Raw genomic sequence first — 17368 nt, 5'->3', positions numbered from 1 at the left:
GCCATAGTAGAAACAGCTGGTATTCCTGGGATGTTGCCCACTTAGCCTCGAGATGAAATGACTTGTTTAATCCTCGTGTCAAGCTTATCAGATAGTACAGATGAAGAAACCCAGGCTCAGAAAGGTTCAGGCATCTGCCCAAGGTCACATAGCCAGTGAGCATTAGAGCTTGGATTTGAAGCTGGGCGGGCAACACCGGGGTCACAGTCTCAGCCATTCTGCTGTGCTGTGCGCCCCTCATGAGTCACTACTTCACAAGGCTCCTCTGGAGTTAAAAGTGATGACGTGTGTCCGGAAGAGGCAAATCCATAGAGATAGAAAGCAGATTAGTGGCTGCCAGGAACCAGGGGGAGGGAGAAAGGAGGAGAGCCTCCTAATGGGTACTGGGTGTCTTTTGGGGGTGATGAAATTGTTCTGGAATCAGATAGTGGTCATGGTTGCACAACCTTGTAAATATACTAAAAACCACTAAATTGTACACTTTAAAAGGGTGAATTTTATGGTATGTGAAGTATATCTCAATTCCTTTTTGTAGAAAAGTGATGATGTGTGCGAGAGCAGTTTCTGGGCTGTCAAGCCCTCAGCAAATGTGAGCTCTTGGGATTATTGATGGGCGTGGGTTGCTGCTAGGAACTGGCATGAAGATTAGAGCAGGAGATGATGCCAGTTTAATAGAGTGGTTAAGATCCTGGGCTTTGATCCAAATGCTGCCACTTCCTGGCCATGAGACCTTGTTTTAGTCAGAATTGTTTTAGTTATGGATGACAGAAACCTAGTCTGTATGGATTATTCAAAAAGAACATTGATTAGCTAAATGGAACTGAGAAGACAGGGTTCTTGGCATCAGGTACAGCTGGATCTAGGGGCCACAGTGTCAGTGAGGACCTGCCTTCCTCTAGTTTGTGGCTTGCTCTGTGTCCAAACAGGGTGTTGACTGGTATGGTAGTGGCCATAGCTCCCAGCTTAATCGAACAACTCAGCTCAGTGACTTCAGGGGAAAACAGAACACCCCAGCGGTCTCAGCACAAGTCTTAGGGGTTCATCCTGGGTGACTGGCCAGGAGCAGCCCAGGAAGTGGAGGAACCGCACCACATCCATGCTTGCTGACTGGCAGAGGAGATCCCCCAGAAGAAGTCAGAGAGTTGCTGCCAGAGAAGAGAAGACAGCCTGCAGGTGACACTCGGCCAGAGAAAAAGGCCTGCACAGAGGCTGCCAGGGTAGAAGGAAGGAGCCTGAGTCAGGCTCCTCTGTGGGAAAAGAGACAGTTCCCAGCAAGAAGGGCCCCTCTGTCACTTTCTGGGGACAGTCACGCCCGCTGCTTCTGGTTGGCATCTGGCCATGGGACTCACATGAGGGTGTCAGGGGGGGGACCCTGGGCTTGGAGTGGAAAGGCCTGGTGTCCAGTCCCAGGCCTCTGTCTGACCAGCTGTGTAGCCTTGGGCAGGCCCCTCAGCCTCTCTGAACCTCCCTTTCTGCCCTCATCTGAGCCACTCTGGAGACTCTCGCAGAGTGTAACAGAGAGCTAGCCTCCAAGCAGGACGTTGGGTGGGGACAGGAGAGCCCAAAGAGCCGAGGGCAGAGCCTTGAGGTAATGTGGTTGGTTGAGCAATGTCATAACAAACAGAATCGGTGGATGTTTACCAAAACATGCCAGCTGTCTGATTTATGCACCATTTCATATGGTCCTTGGGCTTCCACAGTGGCTCAGTGGTAAAGAATCTGCCTGCAGTGCAGGAGATGCAGGTTGGATCCCTGAGTCGGAAAGATGCCCTGGAGGAGGGCATGGCAACACACTCCAGTGTTCTTGCCTGGAGCATCCCACGGACAGAGGAGCCTGCTTGGCTGCAGTCCATGGGGTCGCGAAGAGTCAGACACGACTGAAGTGACTGAGCACACACTCACGTACATTAAGTCCTCGCTCACAGGCATGAAGTCAGATGGGGCAAGGGATGCTCAGAGAGCATCAGAATCACGTGTCTGGAAGGGAGCCTGGGTGGGATTCAGCCCTGGGCGTGGCTGAGTCTGAAGCCTGTGCTCCTAACCGCTGTACCCCCACCTCCTGGCGGCCCAGGATTGCCTTGGAGTCTGTGTCCTCATGGAGTTCTGCCCTTTGAAGAGAGCTGCTCTTTGAAGGCCCGCTTGGCACCGCCTTGTGAGGTTCAGGTAGGATCTGTCCTGTGGCGGCCTGCTCTGAGCAGGACCCGACCCCTCGCAGGCAGACCCTGAGTGTGTGATGGATCTTCTCTACAGGCCTTGCGACCTGTGCCCTCTGGGTTTTCTCGGGAGTTCACTGCATCCCCAAGGCCAAGGGTCATGGTCGTCCCTGGAACCGAGGCTTCCCTCACGGAGGGCACAATTAAAGATTTGCTGAGCCAGACTCCAGATACTGTCTGTCCCTGCATCCTCTGTCCCAGCCAGGGAGCTTGGGCAGGGCTTGCTTCTTGGAGGAGGTGGCAGCCAAGCAGTCTTGACTGTGAGTAAGGAGTTGCCCCTCCGACAGGGTGAGGGAGGTCGTTCCACACAGAGGACACCGTGTGCAGAGATGCAAAAGAGTGAGAGAGGACTGTTAGCTTGGCATCTTGCAGAAGTCCCATGGCGCATGGAGCCAGCCGGTCACCCCGCCAGGCAGGGAGCTGGCGGGAGAAGCACCGGCCACTTGTGTCCTGTAAGCAGGAGCCCTCCACACTCAGGGGACTGCTTCTGGGCACAGGTGCTTTCAGCGGGGTCTGTCCACATCACAGAGCCAAAGGCAGGCTGCCGCATCTTGGTCTGAGCCTTCTGTTTTTCCCCAGAGAAGGGAACTGAGACCCAGAGATGGGAGAGGCTGTCCCATGTCATATGGCAAACATTGTTTGTTTCCACTTTCTGTTGAGATAGGACAGGCCTATCTCCCTTGGGTTTGACAGCCCCTGACACACTTCATGAGCTCTGGGAACTGCCAGAAGCCCCCAGGCTCCACCATGGAAGCCTCGGGGAGGGAGTGTTTTCTCCCGCCTTTTCTGGGAGCAGGTGTAGGAGGGGCACAGCTGAAGCTCTCGCTCCGCAGGCAGGCCTTGCCCAGCTGGGAAGACTTCCCGGCGAGCTCGTAGCCAACACTTGGCCTGGGTTTTCACCAAGCATCTTTACCCAGATACTGTCTTTGCTGGCTCCTCAGACACACTTTCTTTCCCCAGACATTATCTTCTGAAATTTGGGTGTTAAACACACCAGCATATTTGTTCCCTTGTATCTGAAAACCATTGCCATATTGATGGTGTAGAGCTGAGGCCATATAGGAGTTACCTTTCTTCTCACAGCATCTGTGGGAGAATTGATTCCAGGACCACTCCCTTTCACCCCCCAACGGATACCAAAATCCAAAGATGCTCAAGTCCCTTGTGTTAAATACTATGCATGCCTACTCAGTCACTAAGTCATGTCTGATTCTGTGGTCCCCATGGACTGTAGCCCACCAGGCTCCTCTGTCTATGGGATTTTCCAAACAAGAATACTAGAGGGAGTTGTCATTTCCTCCTCCAGGGGATCTTCTGAGCCAGAGATCAAACCTGCTTCTCCTGCATTAGCTGGTGGGTTCTTTACCACTAGTGCCACCTGGGAAGCCCATTATATAGTGTAGTATTTGCATATAACCTACATGCATTCTCCTATATAGCTTTAAATGATCTCTAGGTTACTTATAATACCTAACGCAGTGTAAATGCTATGTAAATCATTGCCAACTGTAGTAGAATCAAGTTTTGCTTTTCTGGAACTTTCTGAAAGTTTTTTCCCTCAAATATTTTTGATCTGCCATTGGTTGAATCTGCAAGTAGGGGACCCGAGGATGTGGAGGGCCAACTGTAATTCTTCATTTGGAAAACAGAAAGAGGGAAGGTTGTATTGGTTGATTGCATCTAAGGCCCAAACCAGGGCCTGTTGCCACCACCTGGAAAATAATTTCTCCATTTCTAAACAGTGGCTGACCAAACCAGTTACCCAGTTCTTCATTCATTTGTTCATCCATTGTTCATTCATTCTTTGCACATATATACCCCATGGGCCTACCATGTACCAGAGAGGAGGTGATGGGAGAGCGGATGGGCCAGAGGGCCGCCCAGTAAGGGGGTCAGGCTGGGAACATGCGGCCCTGCCTGAGAAGGGGCCGTAAGAAGGAGAGAAGTGGGGCCGTGGACAGACAGGATGGATAGCGGGCTCCAGTGGAGACCAGGACATGCCGACATTTAGGCAAAGCAAGCTCGTCGAGGGGCCAGAATCCCCAGAGGCAACCAACAACGCACATCAATGGGAACTGCAGTCTGTGAGATGGCTGTTTGCAAGGAAAGGTGGTCAAAGCCTGGGAGCTGTTTTGCTTTTGGTCTTAGCGTGTCCTGCCCCGAGAACCACATGGCTCCGGGCCAGCCTGCAGCTGCCCATGACGGTCACCTGGGCCCTTCCCCACTGCCTGCGCTGGCTCTGCTGGGACACGGGGCCTTTGTCACAGTGCGGGAGTGCACCCCTCCAAGTCCAGGCTGCCGCTAACACAAACCACGTGTGGGCCTCCACGCCGGCCTCACGGTGTTTTCCTTGGACAGCCCGCCTCTCTCCCTCCACCACAAGCTGCGTCCTGAAAACTGCTGATGGAGTGTTCTCCCGTTCCCTTGTGATGTGGCCGCTTGACGTGGCTCCCTCTCCCTTCCCACCCGCCAGGCTGACTCACTTTCCTCCGGGGTTTCCAGTCCTCCTCACTCTCGGCACCGCTTCCTTTCATTCTCTGAGGGGCGGGGCATGGACATCCAGTCTCCAAGGGCACCGTCTGCAGTGGACTTGCCTGGCATGCCTCTGGTCCTGCTGGGGCAGGCGGCCTGGGGTCCCCACAGAGGGTCTGGGATGCTGCCCGGCTCTGCTTCAAAGCCTGTGGGGGCCAAGTGTGACAGCTCCCTGGCTAGAAGCAGCTTGTGGTCTGTGAACCGCAACACAGTAAGACCTAAATAGCTCCTAGGCTCTGATCGCCTCTCCTGGCGAATAGCAGTCGTACAGATTGCAGTTACCATTGATGGGATAATAAAGAAAATGAAATAAAACTAGATAAGGCTAAAAGAAGAGAATGAGTATTATAGTCCAGCCCCGTGCTATCCAGTATGGTAGCCACTAGTCATGTGAGGCTACTTAAATTTAAGTTAGTTAAAACTGAATAAAATTAAAAGTTCATCTCCTCCATCCAGTGAAGGTTCCACCTTCAGTACAGGAGCTCCCTTTCAAGTGCTTAATAGCAATCCAGGGCCAGTGACTACTGTAAGGGGCACCACAGATGGAGAACATTTCTTTCATCATAGAAAATTCTACTGGAAAGCCCAGCTCTGGCCACTGTGGGGAGCTGGATAGTGGGAGGTGTTGGGCCAACCTTAAAACACAGCCTCGTGGTGGAATATTATTCAGACCTGAAAAGGAAGGAAATTGCAATGCATACTACAATATAGATTAAACTTGAAGATATTTTTCTAAGTGAAATAAGCCAGACACAAAGGACAGATATTTATATGCAGTCCCTAGAATAGTCAGATGTATAGAGATAAAAAGTAGGGTGGTGATTGTCAAGGGCTGGAGGAGAGGAATGGACATAGAGCTTCAATGTGGAATGATGAAGAGGCTCTGAAGATGGAGGGTGACGATGGTTGTACAACAATGTACTTAATGCCACTTAATTGTATACTTAAAATGGTTGAAATGATCAATTTTATGTTATGTATGCTTAACCCAAAAACACAGTCTTATAAAATACTGATAATTACTCCCAGATGATTCTCAGAATCGCGTTCGTTGTGGGCAGAATGCAAGGAGGGGCCTTCCTTGTTGGGCACCTGCTGTGCCCCCATGTCCAGGCCACACACAGCACTCATTTACACAACCCCCCTGCCCAGCAGGCTGCATCCGTCGTTCTGCAAATGGTGAGTCAGACTCAGTGGGCTAGGTCTCTGGCCAGGGTCACACAGCTGGCATGAAGAAACACCGGCATTAAACCCCAGGACTGTCTGGTCTCCAGGGATAATGTCTGTGGTTAGACTTTGCAACATTAAACTGGAGACTACTGCTTCAAATTAATAATACCTGCCTCAAATTAGTACCACTTGGGGAGACACTTCAGCTCTTTGAGCTCCACTTATGTGGGTAAAAACAAGTTAGGACAGAGGGTGAATAACCTCCTGACGGCGGTGAAGGCCACAGGGCCACGCGGCAGTGGGCCTGGCCTCTGATCCTGTGTGTGCACTCAGACAGAAGCGCAGCAGAAGCCTTGACGGGTGGACATAGGCAGGGTGTGGCTGATGGATTACCAGGGCATACCTTCTAAAAAAATGTTCCCTGTATTCCAACATTGTCTTCACAAATAAAATTGAGACAAAGAAAAGAAGATGCATACACGCTAAGTCACTTCAGTCGTGTCTGACTCTGTATGACCCTCTGGACTGTAGCCCACCAGGCTCCTCTGTCCATGGGATTCTCCAGGGCAGGATACTGGAGTGAGCTGCCATGCGCTCCTCCAGGAAAAAAAGGATAGTGTTAAGACAAAACTTATACAGTGCCAAAAAGACTCTGCAGCTGAGCTTGATTACTCACTCTGCTTTTAAAAAGAAAGCATACTCCACCTGTGCATGGAATATGAAACTTAGCCTGGTCTCAGGCTGATTTTTCATGTTCATGTGACAGTCTGAATCTGCCTAAGAGCGTGATCTTAGGGGAAAAGAAGAGGATTTAGGTTAAGATACCTGAACTGGCTGCCCCACCACTTGAGGTGGTGACTGTGAGGTCACTGTGTGACCTCAAGCGGTTCACCACGTCCTTCTGCTCTGGAGCTTCTCATCTGTGACCTGGGGGTTGTGCATTGATTTCATAGGATTATTCTGAAGGACAGACGAATCCAGGTGTCTGAGAAGGCTTGTTAGCTATAAACTGTCAAACCAACGTTCATAGTCATTACTAATTATTGTTTGTTATTAGTAATGCAGTGGCTCAGTGGTAAAGAATCCTCCTGCAATGCAGGAGTCGCAGGAGATGAGGGTTTCATCCCTGGGTCAGAAAGAGCCTCTAGAGGAGGGCATGGCAACCCACTCCAGTTTTCTCGCCTAGAGAATCCCATGGACAGAGGAGCCTGGCGGGCTACAGTCCATGGGGTCGCAAAGAGTCAGACACAACTGAAGTGACTTAGTGCACACACTCGTGCGTTAGTAATGTGAATATTATTAAGCAGGGATGCTTCACAAATATCTGAAGCTGCCCCTATTTCCAGATTTCGTTTACGTGCATTCATTGGCTTAGCCACTTTTTACTGCATGCCTACTATGTGTCACCATTGAAAAGCTCTTGGATTCAAAAAGGGAAGCCTGCCTTTCCAGCAGGTCCTTTCCAGATGCTGATAAGCCGCAGTTCCCCATCACTGCACAGCATAGCAGAGAGTAGGGGCCAACTGGCAATCACAAATAAAACCACAGCCTCGGGGGGAGCCCTTCAGGGTTGCCAGCCAAGTTGACGGTGACCACCCCCTACTCAGGGCTGTCACACTAAACAGTACTAAGGAGACAGGGCGCTCCTAAATGACCCTGTTTCCTGAATACTGGGGAGCAATCCTTTTTAATGACCACTGTAGCATCTCAGAAGCAGGTGACAGAACGGCAGAAAAGCCATGGGCTTCTGTCTGTGTCCCTCCCTTGCTGGCTGCAGGCCCATGGCCGATTTCTTCACTCCTCTGGACTTAAGTTCCCTAGATGATAATGTCCATCTCTTAAAGGGTCGTTCTGCATATTTTGTGAGAGGATGTGTCCGAAGAATCTAACTGTGCTTGGCATGTATACGTGTTTCTCTGCTCTCACTTCAGGCCTCTCCTCCCTCCCCCTGCACCATAGCTGTGCTTATTTGTCCCAGGCTATTCAAAGCTGCTTTCATGCTATCAGAGGTACGCATCTTTTTTTAATCACAGTACAGTTGATTCACCAACTTCCCTAGTAGCTCTGTTGGTAAAGAATCTGCCTGCATCGCAGGAGACACGGGTTCAATTCCTGGGTTGGGAAGATCCCCTGGAGGAGGAAATGGCAACCCACTTCAGTATTCTTGCCTGGAAAATCCCATGGGCAGAGGAGCCTGGCAGACTACAGCCCATGGGGTCGCAAGAGTCAGACACGGCTGAGCGACTAAATTACCACCACATTGATTCACAGGGTTATGTTAGTCTTAGGTGTATAACATGGCGATTCAGTGTTTTTGTAGATTATACTTCATTATAGTTTTCTAGAAGATAATGGCTATAATTCTCTGCGCTATACAGTATATTCTTGTTGCTTCTCTGTTTTATGTATAGTAGTTAGCGTGTTAATCCTACACCCCTAATTAGCCCCTCCCTCCTCACCTTTCTCCCGTGGTAACTGCAAGTTTGCTTTCTGTGTCTCTGAGTCTGTTTCTGTTTTGCATATACATTTATTTGTATTATTTTTTAGATTCCACATACAAGTGATATTGTTAATATATAATGTTTGTCCTTCTCTGACTTATTTCACTAAGCAAAGTATTCTCTAGGTGCATCCATGTTACTGCAGATGGCAGCATCTCATTCTTTATGGCTGAATACTATTCCATTGTATATGTGTGTGTTACATGTATATGTGTGCACACACCCCCCCACACCATCCTAACCCAGTCATCTGTTGACGGGCCCTCGGGCTGTTCCTTGTCTTCGTTATTGTAAATAGTGCTGCTGAGAACCTTGGGGTGCATATATCCTTTCAAATTAACGTTTCCATTCTTTTCGGATGTATACCCAGGGGTGGAATTGCTAGGTCATATGGTAGTTCTGTTTTTAGTTTCCTGAGGCACCTCCAGGCTGTTTTCCACAGTGGCCACACCAGTTTACATTCCCAGCAGCAGTGCACTAGGGTTCTCTTTTTCCCATGTCTTAAGACACATCTTAAGATCCAGGGTGACTTTCTCCTTGAGGTAAAATGATGGACAGGTTTCTCACATTCGGCCACCACTGTGGGAGGCTCAGGACTCGCTTTTCTTCTCCTTGAGTCCTGGGCCTGCACACTCATCAGACTGGGTTGAGATAGTCTGCTGTGAGATTTAGGGAACAAACACGTGGACACAGCGGGTGGGAGGAGGGGGGGAGAACAGAGTGGGGCTAACGTGTACGCACGGCCACACGTGGACACAGTGGGTGGGAGGAGGGGGAGAGAACTGAGAGCTGCTGACGTGTACGCATGGCCACACGTGGACACAGCAGGTGGGAGGAGGGGGGGGAGAACTGAGCGGTGCTGACGTGTACGCACGGCCATACAAGGACACAGCGGGTGGGAGGAGAGGGGGAAAACTGAGCGGTGCTGACGTGTACGCCCGGCCACACGTGGACACAGCGGGTGGGAGGACGGGGGAGAACTGAGAGGTGCTGATGTGTACACACGGCCACACGTGGACACAGCGGGTGGGAGGAGAGGGGGGAGAACTGAGCGGTGCTGATGTGTATACACGGCCACACGTGGACACAGCGGGTGGGAGGAGGGGGGGAGAACTGAGCGGTGCTGATGTGTACGCTCGGCCACACGTGGACACAGCGGGTGGGGGCGGGGGAGAACTGAGTGGGGCTGACGTGTACGCTCGGCCACACGTGGACACAGCGGGTGGGGCGGGGGAGAACTGAGCGGTGCTGACGTGTACACACGGCCACACGAGGACACAGCGGGTGGGAGGACGGAGGAGAACTGAACGGTGCTGACGTGTACGCACAGCCACACGAGGACACAGCGGGTGGGAGGACGGGGGAGAACTGAGCGGTGCTGACGTATACACACGGCCACACGTGGACACAGCAGGTGGGGGGGGGAGAACTGAGTGGTGCTGACGTGTACGCATGGCCACACAAGGACACAGCGGGTGGGAGGAGAGGGGGAAAACTGAGCGGTGCTGACGTGTATGCACGGCCACACGTGGACACAGCGGGTGGGGGGGGGGAGAACTGAGCGGTGCTGACGTGTACGCACGGCCACACAAGGACACAGCGGGTGGGAGGAGAGGGGGAAAACTGAGCGGTGCTGACGTGTACACACGGCCACACGTGGACACAGCGGGTGGGGGGGGGGGAGAACTGAGCGGTGCTGACGTGTACGCACGGCCACACGAGGACACAGCGGGTGGGAGGAGGGGGAGAGAACTGAGCGGTGCTGACGTGTACGCACGGCCACACGTGGACACAGCGGGTGGGGGGGGGAGAACTGAGCGGTTGTGACGTATACACACGGCCACACGTGGACACAGTGGGTGGGAGGAGGGGGGGGAGAACTGAGTGGGGCTGACGTGTACGCATAGCCACACGTGGACACAGCGGGTGGGAGGAGAGGGGGAGAACTGAGTGGTGCTGACGTGTACGCACGGCCACACGTGGACACAGCAGGTGGGAGGAGGCGGGGAGAACTGAGCGGTGCTGACATGTATGCACGGCCACACGTGGAGCAGGTGGTAAGCAGCGGCTGGACAGCACGGGAGCTCATCTCAGTGCTCCGTGATGACCGGCGGTGGGGGAGGCGACTCCGGAGGTCTGGGATGTATGTGTGCATAGAGCCGATTCACTGCAACAGAAACTAACACCTTATAAAGCAGTTATATCCAATCACACAGGGTTTACTTCTCGCTTGGGAAATAAAGGCCGTCCATAGAGGCTGCTGGGGGCTCTGGGCCCTCCCTCTAGGCCCCTTGCTGACGGAAAAGCCACACTCTGACCATGGCTGTTGCATGGCGGGCAGAACTGGAGAGGGATGAGTCAAGTGCCACTCCTAGCTCTTCTGCCCCAAAGTGAGCCATGTCCCTTCTGCTCACCTTGAATTTGCCGCATCTCATTTCAGGGGCGTGGGGAGGTAGGAATCTACCACGTGCTGAAAGGAAGAACCAGAAATCTGGAGACAGCATTAATGACCACCACATCCCAGCTTTAACCTGGAAAGCAACGCTGGCAGTGGGTACCGTTATGGTCAACTAAGGATGAGGTGCAAGATATGTCACTTCCCCAGATCACAAATAAGAGATCCTGATGATTTTGTGTATCCGATCAGATACTTCACATTAATTCCTTAAACTATCAGAGATGCATTTGCTGTTATCAGAAGATATGAAAGGTTTGTGTTTGGGGTGTTCCGTCCCTCTTCTTCGTCTATGCCCACAGCAGCCTGTACTACCTCTCAAGGTGCCTCCTACACCACCCTTCAATGATCAATTTACTTTTCAGTCTCTCCCTGGACTCTGAGTCTCTTCATTGCTGCACCCCACGTGCCTGACTCAGAGCTAGGAACGGAGCTGAGCCAGCTGGGCAATTCTTCCTGCGGCAGGAGTGTGTCATGACCTCACAGGTGGAGACCTAACCAGATTAATTGAGTCTCCATGGTTTGTTCCTGAGTACCACCCAGCGGTTCTTAGGAAACAGGATGACCTGCCATCCGTGGAATTTTGGGGGCTCTAGTGGGCATTGTTCACGCTTCAGGTCCTGTGACTGGAGCCCGCGGGAAAACTGAGATTGGTCCCTCCCAGCCCTGAGCCTTTGCCAGGCCGCCAGCTGTGGGTCTAGAGAACTGTTTGCATGGAGATCCTCCATCTGGTTGCCTTTGTCTTCCGTTAGTTTGGGTTTCTGGAACGCTGAACGAAGTGAGCTTTTCTCTATCAAATCACATACTTCACTTAATTCCTGTGAACTGTCAGAGATGCTTTTATCATTTAAAGGCTTTCATCTTGTTATTCTTCTCATTTAGATGCAGATGTTGGACAAATTTCCCATGGAGGGAGGACAGAAGGACCCCAAACAGCGGATCATCCCCTTTCTCCCCGGTAAGTGGGACACGTGCTCTCAGATGAGGCCTCGAGGCTCTCATACAGCTCTTGGATCGCTCCCTCTTTGTCCCTGTCCATTGTCCCAGTGACCAGTAGAACTCAGTGCTTAAGAATATGGGTTTTGGAGTTAGATGCTACACCATTTACTAGCTGCATGACCTTAGGTAAGACACTTCACCTCTGAGATCCTCAGTTTCTCCCATCTCTGGGAGTAGGGACTTCCCTGATGGTCCAGCAGTTAAGACTGTATGCTTCCACTGCAGGAGGCGTGGGTTCGATCCCTGGTTGGGAAACTAAGATGCCACATGCCACGTGGCAAGGCCTCCCAAAATAAATTAATAATAAAAGGAATAATTCGAGCTCATGTAGTCTGTGTAGTGAGTGGCATCTATTTTAATGGCTACTGTATTTGTTTTCTGTTGTGTATAACAGATTACTACCCATTTAGCAGCTTAAAATGACACCCATTTATTATCTCACAGCTTTGCTGGTCTGAAGTCCAGGCAGGTTCAGCCGGCTTCTCTGTTTAGCATCTTAAAAGACCAAAGTCAGGGTCTTGACTGGGCTGGCCACTTACCTGGAGGATTTAGGGAAGAATCCCTCCCAGCCTCACTCAGGTTGTTGGCAGAACTCGGTTCCTCACATCTCTAGAACCTAGATGCCTGTTTCCTTCCTGGCTGTCCGCTGGGAACTCAGCTTCCAGAGGCTGCCTGTATTCCTCATCCACCTTCAGGTTGGCAACAGGGCATTGAATCTCTCCTGGGCTTGGAATCTCTCTGACTTCCCCCACCTGCCACCAATGGGGAAAGTTGTCTGCATTTAAAGCCTCATGGGATTACCTTGTACCCACTTGGCTAATCCAGGATAATCTCCTTCTCTTGAAATGAATTGAGGCGTATCATGTAACATGATCCCAGGAGTGAGATCCCACTGTGTTGACAGGTGCTGAGACTAAGAAGAGACATCTTTGGGAGCCATTTAAGAAATCCTGCCTGGCTGCCCGCCTGCCACAGCCACCAAGCACCTTTTAAGGGCCAGGCTTAATGCAGCCATCACTGGCCCCTGCTCTCAGAACATCCCCCACAAAGAGGTCTTACCAAAGAAATAGCATCAGGGCTTCAACTCAAAAAATGCTACCCAAACCAGTGTTAGAGCTTCCAGTAATAGCTACCATTTATTCGATGTCTGCTGTGGGCCAGTCACTGGGCTAAGTGCCTTCGTTAGTTCATTTAGTCCTTAGAACAGCCCAGCAGGGCAGACATTACTATGCCCACTTCGCAGATGAGGAAGTGAAGACTGAGAGAAATTATGATCACTTGCACAAATGGCAGAGCTGGGATTCAGACACAGGTATGGCAGGCTGTAAAATTTATGCCTAAAGTCAGATACCGCAGGCTCAAATCCCAGTGTCCCTAATCATCCACTCTGTTCTCTTGGGTAAGTTACCTAAGCACACAGAGTTTCATTTCTACACTTGCACATTAGAGATCATAATGGTACATAATGATAAAGTTGTTTTGAGGATTAGGTAAGTGCCTGGTGTGTAATTAGCAACAAGTAAGCACTTAACTACTACCTTTCTGTACAGATAATCAGCAAATTGACAATCACCCTAAATCACAAATATCACCCTAAATCACACGTATTTGGCCCTTAAGTCTTTTTCATTTTGAGGGGACAGTGGGGCAAGCCCCGAGATGGGGAGACTGAGTCAGCCAGGAGCTCATTCTCCCCTCTCCCACTCCAAGGTTCTATCAGCTTATCACTGTGTTCTTTCAAATACTGTCATTGTTGAGTGAGTTTAGAGACAGGGTAGATGTGTTTGCTAGGCCCCCATTTACTGGGAGCGTCGTTTACCTAAAAAAATTAATGTTTTTAGTTCTTCCATGGGGAAAGAACACTGGAATGTTTTCCTCTATTGGAGATAACCCAGTGTGCCGGCTGCAGGAGTCAAATCTCAGTGCCCAGAGCACTTGCCCTGGAGTCCAGCAGACCAAGTCCTGTGGCCTCAAGCAGACATCTCCCACCACTGAGCCTCAGCTTCCTCTTCTGTAAAATGGAATAGTGACCCCTGCTTCATAAGCTTCTCTCCCTGGCACATAGAAGGTTCTCAGTAAAGGCAGAAACAGGGTCCGGGGACATTCGTTTGGAATTTCTGGTTATTTAGTATCATGGAACCCTACTTAAGTGATCCATCTGGATATTCAAGTTGAAATGGGCTCTAAATGTATATTTTCTTCAAGACAGGAAAGGAAAGCCGTGAGTTAGAGCTCTGCTGGATGAAAGGCAAAGCCAGCTCTGGAAAAACTTCCCAGAACAGGGAAGAACTTGAGCCGACCCTCTCCCCAGCCCCTGAAAGCTTTCGTGGTTACGTAATCCTCTTCCACCCACGAGTGCATGGAGGTGCAGTTCTCAGGGACTCGGCACCATTGGCCTGCTCAGGAGACCCACTTGCAGCTTGGAGAGACCCCGCTGGGCCCCGGGGACCCTGGAGCATCCTTTCCAGGCCACCTCTTAGCTTTTCCTCGAGGCCAAGGCCAGGGGCAGGGATGGGTGGGAGGAACATCTCCCCCTCCGAGGGGTCAGTTTTCTGCCAAGACTGCCGCGTCAGCAGAACAAAAGCAAGTTTCTTGTTAGCACAAAGGCGGGGGAGGGGAGGGGAGAACAGGCCTGTGCAATTTTCCATCCCAGCAAGAGCTGGGGAAAGCCAACTTGGCAGAGGATGTGGCTTGAAAAATAAGAATTACAGTTTGGCCTTCCTCCACTATGGAAAACAAAAGCTTGCTCGTTCCCACCAAAGGCTCTTCTCCCCTCTGAGGACCCTTTCCATTCCAGCAAGGCTGGCCTGCCGGGGAGGGCTGGGTGCAGGCTCGCTTGCCTTCCTTCCCCACAACTCGCACAGAAACACAGGCCGGGGGTGCGGCCCCACCAGCCTTTCACCCAGAGGCACCAGCCAAGCGGGTGCTGGCCCCGCAGTACTCCAGCTCCACTGGGGATAAGTGATGAGGGAGCCTGTTGGTGACAGGTCTTAAGAAACCAAGTTGGGAGTTGAAGAAAAGACGTGTGCCCTTCCTAATGGAGTGTCAGGCAGGTCCTGTAACCTTTCTTGTTGTTTTAAGTAATTACCTTTTTTAAGCACCTAGCAAGGGCCGAGCCCAGGGCCGGAGTGTCTTCGAGATTACTAAGACATGGGGTGGGTCTGGGGCGGTTCTCCCTTTTTGCAGATGAAGAGACTGCGGCTCCAACAGGTAAATGCATTTCCCAAGGCAGTGCAGGAAGGAAGGAGGACCCCCTGGGATTTGCCCGGGGCGCCCTGCTCAGCACCCCAGAGCCTCTGCGTGTCTCCCTGCACGTGCTAATCCTGCCGCGGGGCTTCCTGCCCGCTGTGTTGACCTGAGCCCACAGACTGGTCCCACGAAGGCCACACGGGGAAAAGGAGAGACACTGCTGTGTCGCACCCCCAGGAGACGCCGAAGGCGATGAGGTCCCTGTCCTCTCCCAGCCCCTGCAGGCCAGGCTGCAGGCAGGTTCTCTTGGGAGGTGGCCTCTGCTGTTCCAGGGCCAGGGCCAGCACCACGCCCGCTGTAAAGATTTCGAGTCTGGTCACAGCCTTCTCAGTCAGCCTGTACACCCCACTCTGCCCACTTCCTCTGATTTTACAGAAGGGGAAATTATACCAAACCGAGACCAAAATGTTTTTGATAGGGACTCCTCCTCCCATTTTGAGAAATGGATTAGAGGCAGGAAGCGTTTGGCCTGTGGAATTTCTCTTCACAGGCATGCTTTTTTTTTTTTTAAAGGCTTGGGACTCTCCTAGAGATTCTGATCTTCAGGTGGTCCCACCCGTGACGGCGATAATTTGATTATCACAGTGACTGGGCCTGGGATGGGAACGGGAAGGCCAGCAGCCTTCTCTGGATTGGAGGCCAAGGATGCAAACCTCCTGCAGCACAGGGGCCCTGTTCCCCTCCTGGGAAACAGCAGCTGTCCAGTGTTGAGAAGGCAGGCCCCCAGCGCCCTGCACACGTGGGGCTCACACAGAGCCTGCGTCTCGGGAGTCAGTGAGGGAATGCCGTCAGTTCTAGGGAGGCCAGGTTGTAAACCCCTTCCCACTTCCCTGCATAATTTCCTTTTTTCATTTTAAATGACATGAACGTGTTTGATTCCAGAAGTAATCAATGTTTAGGGTAGGGACTTTGGGGAAAGTATAAAGAAGAATACAAGAAGGCTTTGTCTTCCACCCTCAGAGACAAGCACTTTCCTCTGTGGTGCATTTCCACTGTGATGCATTTTCCTCTAGATTTTTTTCTCTCTTCTAACAGGCGTGGTATATCAGAAATTTGACTGATTCATCGGAATTAAACCCTTCACCACTATAAAGAAAGGAGAGCTTTGTTATTAAGGAATATTGATTTCATCTCCTTGTGGGTTTTTTTTTTCCTTGTGGGTTTTTTTTAATTGATGGAAATGAGCAAAAAAGGATGACTGTTAGGTCGACCATATCTACCTAATTTCCTGATTGTGCCCTTTTGCCCAAGAGCAAGTTATCCGATTATTTTACATGTGACATTAAGCATATGGCCTCTTTGGGTGCAAATCTCCTGACCACCTTGGATTGCGAATCTTCAAAAGTCAAGAGGCTCTTTCCCATTATCCCTTCCGATTCTGTCCTATGACGAAATTCTTTGTTGACCTTTCCTGCTGTCTTGTCCCTGCTCACCCAAGCGTGCGTGACCCAGGCAGACAGCAGCCCCCCAGCGCTGTCTCTCCTCACCCTGCCAGTTTTGTAACCCAACTTTGTCTCCATGACCTACCTCCTCGGACCAGGAGAAGGTGAAGTTCTCAGTAGGTCTCCGCGTTCTGCTGTCTGGAGGGCTGTGGCCTGCCCGTGCCGTCCTCTGTGAGCCCTGGAGACCCCCGGTCGGCCTGCATAAGCGTGGCATGGGGGCTTGTCCGCGGCTCCCCGCCGGCCCTCCTTGCTGTCTTATTTCTGGTTTTGCCTGCCCCCCTGTCTGTGTGGTGTGGCCACACTGCCTGGATCTTCAGTGCTTGAGCCTTGCCACCATCTCCCCGTGAGAAATGGCAGATCAGAGGGAACCCACTGATTTGCTTGAAACAAACCTCACCTGTAACATTTCAGCCTCTTGGATATTTCCCAAGACCCTTGGTGACACCATTTATATACTTGCCTTTGCCCGTGACCCACATCCTCTGCCTCTGTGTCACATTGGAGGCTCTGGTATCACACCCCAGCACTCAGGTGTCAGCAGGCAAGCAGCGAGTGGACCTTCTGTTAGTGTTCGGTGGGGGAGGCGTGGAGCCTCTGTGAACACAGTGACTGGGGAAGGGATCGGAGGGATTTGCTGTCTTGGCAGGTAGAGTCCACCTTCATGCGTGGATCAGACGTGAGTGAGCTCCATGTGGCGGGGGCACAGAAGTGACTAAAACCCAGTCAATCCCTATTTGGGCAGAGCCCCATGACTAGTAGGAAGGAAGAAGAACATGCAAATCGTCAGTGTGATGTGTACAATAAGAA

At 51.4% G+C, this 17368-nt stretch overlaps 1 protein-coding gene across 2 annotated transcripts in view; it reads left to right on the top strand.

Moving 5' to 3' along the window:
* SH3PXD2B (SH3 and PX domains 2B) overlaps window positions 1-17368 on the top strand; it is a 123428-nt gene that overhangs the window by 37428 nt on the left and 68632 nt on the right. For both annotated transcript variants that reach the window (XM_061129478.1, XM_061129477.1), the window contains exon 3: window positions 11754-11829. In XM_061129478.1, the coding sequence (XP_060985461.1) occupies window positions 11754-11829 (76 nt within the window). The remainder of the gene's footprint in view (window positions 1-11753; window positions 11830-17368) is intronic.

Source organism: Dama dama, chromosome 25, assembly GCF_033118175.1.
Source record: "Dama dama isolate Ldn47 chromosome 25, ASM3311817v1, whole genome shotgun sequence".
NCBI classification, from domain to species: domain Eukaryota; kingdom Metazoa; phylum Chordata; class Mammalia; order Artiodactyla; family Cervidae; genus Dama; species Dama dama.
The sequence above is the reverse complement of the archived record's forward strand: the minus strand, read 5'-3'. Positions and strand labels throughout refer to the sequence as shown.